This window comes from Sycon ciliatum, chromosome 2 (assembly GCF_964019385.1).
Source record: "Sycon ciliatum chromosome 2, ocSycCili1.1, whole genome shotgun sequence".
NCBI classification, from domain to species: Eukaryota; Metazoa; Porifera; class Calcarea; order Leucosolenida; family Sycettidae; genus Sycon; species Sycon ciliatum.
The window spans coordinates 23,291,131-23,302,358 of record NC_088644.1 but is presented as its reverse complement, the minus strand read 5'-3'; the positions used below and the strand labels follow the sequence as shown (position 1 = coordinate 23,302,358).

Below are 11,228 nucleotides of genomic sequence, written 5' to 3'. Positions count from 1 at the left end.
GACCCTACCAGAAGTGAACGAAAAGTGATTAATTTTTGAACGGATTGGGAGAACGGCCTGGTCCCATACTATAGGCTAGCTCAGTGGTTAGAGCAATGCTCATGACAAGCAGGGTCCCAGGTTCGAGTCCTGGTGGGTCTGGCGATTTTTTCTCTTTTCAGGCAGTTCACTTCCCCAACTGATCCTTTGTATTTGCTGTCACACTCACACACACGTGCACAGACAGTATCTGTGTAGACCACATGCACATAATTTATTTATTATACAAGAATTAAGACTCGATCTTCACAAGATTTTTCAGCTTCACGTGCTGAGCTGGGTCGCGCCATGGTCGTGTCACGGGGTAAGTCCATGGCGAGACCGAGCTCAGCACGTGAAGCTGAAAAATCTTGTGAAGATCAAGAGTCTTGTATAATAATTTTTGTCCGTAGCGGCCGTCAACACCATTACATGAACACTCGGTCGATCCCGATCCCGGGCATGCACGATTCAAGTCACCACACTACGGTCAGAAATACGCGAAGTATGTATGCCTTTCGACGGTTTTGTTTTCCCCAGTCAAACGGCCAAATCAATGGTCCATCATGCATGTGCGTCGTCGTCGGATGTGGAGGATACAATCAGTCATGACTGTAATAGTAACGGAGTCGGGACGTCGACGGAATCTTGGTCGATCGCTACGACACTAGTCTTTTTTCAAGCTTAGTTGTCGCGCTGCTCAAAGTTAGTTTTCTTTGCAAATAGCAACTGGCGGTGTGGACTTTCTTCCGAAACACGAGACAAGCTAGCGTGTGGATCTTCTACATTGCGGTGAGTTCTTGTAGATTATTCGAGGCAAAATATTGCTAAAGAGGTTCCGAAATTATATTTACACTACACGTGGTACACCTGGGTTGGTGTCAAAGCTGCTGCTTTTCAGGCAACCACGAATCGAATGGGTCGAGCGCATTCCGCACACAACATCGCGTGCAAGAAGCTAGTTATGGCAACGATGGATATCCACTATTAGTTTACTGCGCTTGAAATTTGCCATTAGGCCACCCTTTGTTAATTCATTGTTTAACGTCCTTTTTTTCGCGAAAAGGTACGCGGGAGGGCGGAAAAAACAAGCCCATTCCAAAAACTGGAAACCCCAATCAAACTTTTTGACCAGTAAAGCATGTGATATATACAATATTTCTGGTTCTAACGGCACTTGCAGGCATAGAACAACACTCTTTGATGGTACATTGGAGCACATGCCTGATGAATCCAACAAAACAGGTACATAGCATGGAGTTAGCATGTCATGAATTCATTACATCTGGATTTTTACATGGGCACACACCGTACGATATTTAAAAGCCAACAAAAAAAAGAAAAAGAACACAAGACAAAGGCATGCCCGGGAGGCAAGATGATAAGTTTAAGGGTCATGATCGGCACACTGTGAAACTACACAATCATGCATTTACAACTTCGCATATTATTGGTACTACTACTTTCTTGTTTTTTTTCCGGTCGGAGGCAAAAAGGTACGCGGGCGCGGACGTTAACCCTTTGTCCTTTTGCCCAAAATGTATGTGAGGGGTACCTGCTTCAACAAATCCACTCACCATTCCCAAGCAGCTGATATTTTGTATGTACACTTTATGTTTTCCTGAAAGCTTATGATAATTGTGAACTAAAAATGCAGTTTGGGTTGAATTCCTCAGATAGGCGTGGCTAAACAAGAGTATCAAAAATGATTTTTTGGCAAAAATCGGCAAAATTCAAAGTTCAAGTTCTTTCCTATGTATAATAATGTGCAATTTGTACAAGTATGACCTGGAGTAGCACCTCTGGCATGTTGGGCAAACACGGAGCATTAGCCAGAGGAGTGCCAGTGGCGACATGCACGACATTGCGGCCCCGTGCGGCTACTCTGCTCGCTCTGCGCGGCTGTCGACCCTGAGTTTGACGGCGCGCAGGTGACGGAGATCTGGACCTCTCTGGGATCGGACTACGCTCCCGCTCCACGTGCTGCGGCATTCTAGCTGACTCTGCTGCTCCACGACGGGTAAGACACGGCGGTGGTACACTCTCTTCACCACGCGAGTGCTGTTCTGCCGATCCTGCGCTCAAATCGGAGCGGTCGACATGTCCGACAGTTGGGTCGACGGTTACGACATCATAATCCGGTCGTCATCAAAATCAGAATCAACACCTTCTACTAAGGCTTCGTCCAGTTCGTTCTCTTCATCAGAGGACATAGGATTGTCGCTTGGGTCTCTCCAGCTATCCTCAAACAAGCACTTCATCTGCATCAAGCGACCTGCGTGCTGCCATGTCGGAAGTCACGGCGCAAGCAAACTTCGACTTTGATTTCCTGAAATTTTTCAAATGGCAACTAGCCCCAGCGACCCGTGTATCATCCTCTACATAGCATAGGCTGTGTGCACGTGAATTTTCATGTGGATCGGGTGATCCGCGTAGCTTCCAGGTCGCTTTGAACATGCATGGGTTGAACCGTACACAGGTGTACGGTTCAAGTATGGGCGAAAGGACAAAGGGTTAAACAACGAAAAAAGAAAGGGTGGCCTTACGAACAATAGCAAAATTTAATAACATAGGTCGAGGAAGTATCAATCACAATCATTTTATTATCAAGACCGGCAGCAAGTGTGCAGGTACCTAGGTATGATGGTCTGTCACGCCTGGATTCACGTTGATGGAAGTGAGTGATGCAAGGAAAAAACATAAGTGGTGTCATTATTAAAGTGCCTACACAACCAACGCGAATAGCCGATTGGTTTGTAGGATTGCCTGCGAATCATGAGATTGCGAGTTCAAACCTGCGCTGGTTACATGGAGTGTGTTAAGTACTCTCTCAATCGTGGTGATGTGGGCTAGTACCACTTTTCATGCAATGAACGGTGCCGACACCCACGGTGAATTGGTACTAGTACTCACTTGCTTTGTGTGAGGGAAACAAGGATGCGGTTTATGGGGTTATAGGGCCTTTACGCGCCCGGTTTTTGAGAGACTTATCCCCTCTCCCCTGACTCACTTGTGAGGTCTGCATTCGACACTGAGGATATAATATTATGGATATATGGGCAAAGTGGTGGCCCGCCGATGTGAATGTATTTGCTTGTGTTCCTAAACACGAGACGTGATGCGGCCGCGAATCCGGCTAACTTTACTTTACAAGACTACAATAGCTGGGCTGCAGAAGTGCAGTGCGTGGCAGGTGTGATTGAACCATTGTCTTAGCTGTACTGTACGCACACTGACTTTCTATGTATCACTAATACACTATACTAGCAATTTCATACTGTAGCTCAGTTGGTTAGAGCATTGCTCGCGAATAGCAAGGTCCCTGGTTCGAGTCCCGGTGGTGTGACTGATGACCGGCGTTATACTATTTTTTGTGTAAGAAACTAATGCAACTGAGCTCATAATAGGCAGTGACGGTACCATGTGTACGCAGATAGCCTTTGCAGCATAAGTTCCCGTTTCTTTGTCTAAACGCCTGTTGTCCATGTGGCTTGGATGTATGCTGCTCTGTTTTGCAGCACTACCACCAAAATACCTGTTCCGCCATGGCGGAAACTTTACTTGATGGCGCGCTCCAGTTCTGGGAGAACACGTGGCACGTTAAGCCAGGTAAGAACCCGTGGCAGCCCGCTGGATGCTGCATCTTCGCACAGGCTACTGGACTCTCTTGAGGCAGTGTGTTGCAAGATCAACACTGAGTCTTCTCACATTGCTGAACACGGTTCCTATGCAACTGCTGACACAATCGCTATTCTTCCCGTTAGTGTTCTACTTCATCGCAAAATGAATGGCCCATTTCCACCTCCCAATGTAGAAATGAATGTATGTGGTAGAGCATGTAGCACTTAGGAAAGTACAGGGCCCGCGGTATCATTTCGAGGAGCTGTATGAGTCAGTCTTGCCAATATATTCCAAGTTTCCAACTATTCAAAGGTGGTCTTTCTCAGACTCCTCATTCACTCCACGGTCCGGCATACAGGTACGTGCATGCAATATCCTTACCTTCCGCCCTGCGGCCATCGACAACAGCATTCTAAACCTGAAGTGTGAAGTTGCTGTCATGGTTTATCCAGTTCAAGTTGCCTTGTGGTAACCTGATGACTTCCACATTTCTGCAGATCATCCTCTTTCACAAGATGAAGTCAGGGGTAGACGGGTATCTGTTATAACTAGGGGTCAAACGGGTGTACCTTTAACTAACGAACGGGTAATTTTCTTAACGGGCGGGTTAACGGGTACCCTCTAGCAGCCATATTATTTTTTTGCGCATTTCTCACGTAAAATAATGATTTTAATTTGTATATTCTCAGATTGTATTTTGATACTACATTATTATTCGCAATTGATTCGTGTATCATAATTATTATTATGGCAATGAAGGTTCCAAATGAATGTCATCCGTGCATTTGCCCATGTACATAACTTCACAGGCAGTAACTTACAATCGTACATGTAGATGGTCCTACAAGCTACATGTATTTTGATACATGTACGCAAATCAACTGCAGATCGATGTGATTCAAGCCATGCAAGGACAGAGTGGTTTAGCAAAACTTCCGTGATCTCGCGCAGTCCTATTTGCTATGTTCGCAGAGAACTGGTACTCGTTGCATTCAGAAGATGTTCGCGCCCATAGCTAGCTGGGGTGCCTGACACAGCTGATGTGCTGCTGGCCAGCTAGCTGCTACTGCTAGCTTGTTGAACTTGTGAAATGAATCTTCACAAATCCGTAATCTTGTATGCAATATTTCGAACTACTTTTCAGCTCGTCGATTGAAGGAACAAACTACAACCATGAGTATCATACATGTACTTCTCGAAGTAGCTACCACCTACGGACATCACCGTTTGTGACACTCCGACTGGTCACTCAGCCTGGTGACACTAGTTCATCAAGTACTGTGGCAGGTTCGATGTCGGAGAACCATCGTAACTTTCTAGTTACTCAGCTGCCACCTCGAACGAGTTTCAAGTCTTGCATTTTCTCACATCACAATCAAAAACCTCCAGCACGAGGATTTTTACTTGCACTAGAGTGGAGAGAACAACTGTCAAGTCTGTCTTTCAGCCTGCTCCTGCCTGATAAAGTCGAAAGCGGGAATGCACAGGAAAAAGGAAAAGAGTATCCGCACTCCTATTTTGAGTCTTGGAATACGATAGGATCACCTTTTTTTTTTTTTTCTTTTTTTTTTTACAAACGGGTACCCTTTTACTAACGGTACCTGAGATTAACGGGCGGGTACCCGGGTACCCGGTACACCCGTTTGACCCCTAGTTATAACTGAAATGCATGGTTTGCGGTACGCTGTTACAGCCAGGATTGACCTACTGTAAGACCAGATATTTTAACATCAATTAATGTTAACGATCTCCGGATTTGTGTAGGTTAGCGAGGTGAAAAAATGCTAACGAATTCTGTCTCAAAACCGGCAAATGACTGTACAGACACATATGGTTTTGCACGTAATGACTTCAAATGTTAACGAATTGTTCAAATTCGTTAAATCGTTAGTAACATTACTGGCCTTACAGTATTGCACTTAATACTCATACTAAACAAGCATAGTTGGGTTGAGTTGGGTAACTCCGCTCTTCTTCCTCGCTCACCGGAGGAATTTCTCTAGTCTCCTCGCGCAACTGGGGAGCACTCCAATGGAGAGAGAACGATTTTTATAGGGCGGCTTGGTGTGAGAGGTGGACTGAGACTTGACGGCGCTAACGGCGAATATCAAGACCTTACGGCCATGGAGCTGCGGGACTCTGCGCTGGTCGTGTATCCGTGTGGAGGCAAAGCAAACGCGGGCAACATTCTGCTGAAGCGAGCGTGGAGCTGAAGCTGGATTGGTGACTGACGTACCTGCTTACTCCACAACACCGGCGCATAATGATGTGCATGTACAAGACTTCGTGAGTATTCAACTCAAATTCGTGTTCCTTCAGCGTCAGTATCAGCAAGTACAGTCATGTAGTACAATTTGTTCCCAAAATAACTTCGGGACAGTCTGTTCATGGTTTTCATTTGTATTGGACTCGTTCTCTACACTTGCGATAATTTAGCGGCAATTCTAACGTTGTAGCATTGTTCTCTTGTAATTTAGTGGAACCTGTATTGAGTAACTGAGTTTTATGTTTCGTTACATTGTCGTCAGATCTCCTGTGTACCGGTTTTGTGGCACAATGATTATAGCCATTATAATTGGTCGTCTCCATTCTTGTGCAATCATGCATATGTAGGTTGGTTCTCTTCGTGTTATTGTGACCAATCTCATAGATGTTGGTTGCCTTGTTGCTTTCTCTCCCCTCTCCTCTCACCCAAGCCATTCTGCATAAGCGAAGCTGTGGACGCAGCATACTGCTGCTACACTTCAACGCGGGAATGCGTATAATTAACAAGCATTGTTCCAAAGCTCATTCGTTACGTCATTCGTTACGATGTAACGAATGTTTTGTCAGTCACTGGCTACGCCGAGTTGTATGTATCATGTACATGTTACGTCGGAGAGCGTAAACGTTCCCCAATACTGCTATTGATTCCACCACACTGCTAGGTCTGCAGTTCAAGGAACACACACACACACACGGTGTGTCTGTTTGTGTGTGTCTGTGCACTCGTGTGTGCGTGTGTGTGTGTCTGTGCATGTATGTCTGTGTCTGTGTGTTGCAGATCCAAGAAGTATTGATTGGCCGTTAGTACGCTCTCCGCTGCCAATGATAGTGTGGCTGGTGGTGTATTTGCTGGCTGTTTTCTTCGGGCCAAAATTGATGAAGAACCGACAGCCATTTGAACTGCGTGGGTTGATGGCCGGTTACAATCTGCTGATGGTTGTGTGGAGCGGCTATATGATGACGGAGGTACTTTATGGCTCATGCCACTAGAACACCACTGCACAATGCAATGCATGCTTGTGATTCTTCATGTTATTGCTTCATGCCGATATGTCGTGACGCGCAGATACAGGTTGAGCGCTAGGCGGAGAAACAATCAATTTGATGCATGCTAAGCGTAATGGGGTGGATGACCTTATTTGATTCTCAGTGGTGAATTTCTCCTACGATTCTATGCAGCTACATCTGGTCACCTATCACCTTGACAACCGCTATTGCACTGGTATAGACTACAGCGACGATCCGAAAGCCGTCCGCGTAAGTAGCTCTGATTACCGTGCATGGTGATGTGCTTAGAGCTTAGTGTGCGTGCACTAGGAGATGGTTCTGCACTACCGTAGGCTTCCGAGGAACGCGACTTTCTGCTGATCGGGGTTCTCCTGTGATTCATTGCGGTGAAGCACGATCCATCCGGACTCCTTCAATGCTGAGTGACAGGATTGAATCTATTGACCTGTAAGAGACAGCATCCGAGCACCCGGGGCATACAAATCAGAATTATATAATACTGCAACTACAAAATGCCAAATCTGGGAAAGGTGCACTGATGATCAGTGACTGTAACCTCCCTGTGACTGAGCTCGAAAATGGCAGTTTGGGTGAATGCTACGTAACCAGTTACCTGTGTGTGTATGTGAGGACCATGGCCAGTAGAGCTTGACTTATTTGTGCTGTGTGAAATTAATTCTACATGTAGGTGACGATGCATCTTCGCTGCAAAATCATATTTCTTGCAATGGAATTCAGGATCACGACGAACAAGAGTGGTTCCGCATGTGCTGCTCCTCTGTGATTGAATGCCTGTGTGTTGGGTATGCATTTTTTTTCTCTTGCACAGCTGGCTTCCGTCATTTGGTTGACTTACATATCAAAGGGCGTTGAGTTTTCAGACACGGTAATTTACTTTGGTATGTATGTTAGCTGATGATATGTATGACAGCTAAAAGGTACAGGGACAATTTATTCAAAGTAGTGTTATACATACCATCAGCTAACAAATCTGTTGATCCCCGAGGTGTAGTCCGTATGAAATGTGGGGTGTCACTTTCGGAAGGTATTTTAGGATGGTGCGGTCAACCATCGTAGATGTCAGTCTGGGGCACTCCCTTTAACATTTTCTAAATTCTGATCCAGTATCATTAAAATAACAGTCTGGGTTTAGCTCAGCTGGTTAAAGCATTGCTCATGACAAGCAATGCCCCCGGTTCGGTCCTGGCGAGGTTTGCATTTTTTTTTCGCTTTTGACCAGGTACTTCGCAGTTGAAACTTTACAGTGAACTTGAAGTTTCTCCCATTCCCATTTCAATATCATTGTACATGTATTATAAGCGATGATGTTGTACTTGGGCAATACCGTAATGATTATGATCATGTGTCCGACGCCCCTGAAAAGCAATGTTAGTGTATTATGGAAGCCCCTATACATGTGTATTTCACCTGTGGTGTATATACATGCATCATGTTGTGCTGATCATATTCCGTCCTTCCTTCGCCAATGCCCTAGGTTTCATGAGTACTGTGAGATTTGAGGAACTTGTGAAAGTTTGAGAAAATGACTCTAGTGATTGCTGATACACTCATACCCCAGTTATCCAAACACTGATGTAGCGTGTACGTAATTCTGTCTACCCTTTGAGCGAGTTGAAGTGGATATGCTACTAGCACTCTTTTATCACTTTTTGTGGAAATAGTGACGTCATAATGCCGTATATTTGGCCGGTACTCATTCGAATATATGTTTCAGGCAGTGCCTGGTCCCGGACCGCACGCATGAATGAAGCATGAGTGTAGTGTGGTAGCAGTGACATTTTAAAACTGTAAAGAGATCTACTTTGGGTATACACGTGCGTGCAATTGGCAACGCGATGTGCTGCGCTGGTCTTAGATGGTCGTCGCTCACTTACCTGTTGTGGCTGTTCACGTCCAGATCATTTTCATACTGCGCAAGAAGACTAATCAGGTGACCTTCCTGCACGTCTATCACCATGCTGTCGTTCTCGTGGTGGGCTACATGGCGGCCAGGTGGTACACGGGTGGAATTTGTAAGTTGCATGTTCTACAGTAAGACCTGGTGTAAGCGACCTCTGTGTGTAGCGGCCACCTGCTCTTAACGACCGTTTTTCCATGCACCAACAGTTCTACACAGACACTGTGGGACCTGGTTCTAAAGAACGCCGCCTGGCTTTAACGACCGCTTTTGCTTGCAGCGTGGCGTGGTCGCTTAAACCAGGTTTTACTGTACCGTGAACTGCGAACCATAGTGCAGTATGATGTCGTGCGTGATTATGCTAGTCTTTGCGTACTGCAGTGCTATAGTTTCCCATTGAGCTTGGTGTGGTGTAGGGTGTGCTCATTGTACTATATTCTCTTTGGGGTTTGTTAATACATTTGTGGCCAAAGAAATCTCATGAGCCGGAACTGCGGCAGTGTCAAGGCCCATGCGGCCCTTGGATGGGTTTTGGACCGTGCATGATGCCATTGAAATAGACAGGCAGCGCTACTTTTGACGCGCGGGTCGGATATCTCTGACCACGACTCTAGAATTACAGCTGTACTACTCGACCTACATGTATTGTCACTCGGACCTATTGTTGTTTTTGTGCAAATAAAGTCAACCGAATGAAAACTGGGTGAGCAACTGCATGAGTTACGATTAGTTGCTCTTCCAGCTTCTGTCAGCCCTGAATTGGCAGAGATGTGGGAAATTGTAAAAGCTAGCAATTTTGACGTGAACTAATATCCGAATGTCGGTTGAGCTCGTGTGGTAGCACTTTACTCCGACATGCTGAATGGCTTGGGCCATTCTCCAAAAATGCAGACTGTGGAATCGGGCACAGGAATTTCCTGAGCCGTTCGGTTTTGCTTCCTGATCGTGAAGTGCGTTGTTTCGGACACATGAGTTTATCTTGTTGCTGCTGCTGCTGCTGTTGTTGTTGTTGTTGTTGTTGTGTGTGTGTGTGTGTGCCCGCGAGTCTGAGGATGTGCATGTGTGTGTGTGTGTGTGGGGGGGGGGGGGGTATGTGTGTAGATCGAAGCCCGGCTTGCACCTAATTTAATTCCATTGTTTATGTGCTTATATTCCTGCGTGTGTTCCTAGCCTGGTTCTGGCCATGCTTCAATTCCTTCATCCACTTTCTGATGTACTCCTATTACTTTGTATCTGGCTTGGGACCGCAGTTCCAGAAGTATCTCTGGTGGAAGAAATACTTGACCCTGATGCAGTTGGTGAGTAGCATTGCGGGTCGGGCATTGAAGATGGCATTGCTGCAGTATATCCAGTACAGCCGTGGGTGGTGACTGTTCCTGGCAAATCAAGTCGTGAATGGTGGCGGCATGGGCACTGCATGTGTGTATTGCCACTGCGGACTCTTTTGCTGCCGGTCTATGTGTTTTGAACTTGTGTCTGCACTGTGCTGTGCTGTGTGTGTGTGTGTGTGTGTGCGTGCGCGCGCGCGTGTGTGTGTGTGTGTGTGTGTGTGTGTGTGTGTGTGTGTGTGTGTGTGTGTGTGCGTGTGCGCGCACTGTGCTGTGTGTGCGTTTAGATCCAGTTTTTGGCTGGCCTGCTGATCATCATCTACAGCTTCTGGGCAGAATGTGATCACGCCGCGGAGTGGAAGGTCATCATGTTCTTGTACCTTGGAAGCTTGTTCGTTCTCTTCTCCATGTTCTACCAGAGGAGCTACCAGAAGTCACCGAAAGCAGAGAAGGGCAAACAGAACTGAGGCTGTGAACCATCGGAGGACCTTGGAAGGAAGGGTGGGAGGCGGTCAGGGCATGGATCTGTCTGCCCACTCGCTATGCCCGTTGAGCCATACATGATTGTTTGGATGTTATTTCTTATCTACCTCAGCAGAACTTAGAACCCAGAGATATCGATGATCGATTGCGTTGATTTTATCCTGATATTTATATTGGCATAATATTGTTTGCACCGCTGAAAGTGTCCTTCAAAATCTATTTCCTCAGCACAGAAAACTATGAGCTTTGAATACAGTAGCATATTTATTTCTATAGCCAGAATTAGAAGAAGGCTCATATATCGTGTTCACGTTTCTCTTGTCTGAATTGCTCTGTTCACAGATTGTTAGGATGAGTTCTAAATTATTTTACTCTCACATTCTACTCTATCATGCAAGAGGCAGCTGACAGGAATAATTGCACAAGTGTCTGGTGAATAATCACAGCGTATCAAAAGTATAATATAACACGGTCACGTCGTTCTCCTGACTCTGTAATCATGAGACTGGAAACCTTTGTAATCAGCGGCTGGAAGGGTTCGTGCTTTGCGCGATGGGTGTGAAGCTGCAACAGTAAGCCCGTGCATG

General features: G+C 45.9%; 1 protein-coding gene across 1 annotated transcript; it reads left to right on the top strand.

The window, feature by feature from the left end:
- Positions 1–656: 656 nt before the first annotated feature.
- On the top strand, positions 657–11,097 carry LOC135809281 (very long chain fatty acid elongase 4-like). Its single transcript, XM_065322596.1, has 8 exons — positions 657–810; positions 3,537–3,627; positions 6,683–6,870; positions 7,084–7,161; positions 7,742–7,798; positions 8,831–8,945; positions 10,001–10,128; positions 10,446–11,097. The coding sequence occupies exons 2-8, from the start codon at positions 3,564–3,566 to the stop codon at positions 10,623–10,625; spliced, it is 810 nt and encodes a 269-aa protein (XP_065178668.1). The 5' UTR covers positions 657–810; positions 3,537–3,563; the 3' UTR covers positions 10,626–11,097.
- Positions 11,098–11,228: the final 131 nt, after the last annotated feature.

Coding starts and splice junctions, on each gene's coding strand:
- LOC135809281 (XM_065322596.1), top strand. CDS start 3,564: ATGGCGGAAACTTTACTTGATGGCGCGCTCCAGTTCTGGGAGAACACG. Junction 6,871..7,083: donor GCGGCTATATGATGACGGAG/GTACTTTATGGC, acceptor GATTCTATGCAG/CTACATCTGGTCACCTATCA. Junction 8,946..10,000: donor GTGGTACACGGGTGGAATTT/GTAAGTTGCATG, acceptor GTGTGTTCCTAG/CCTGGTTCTGGCCATGCTTC.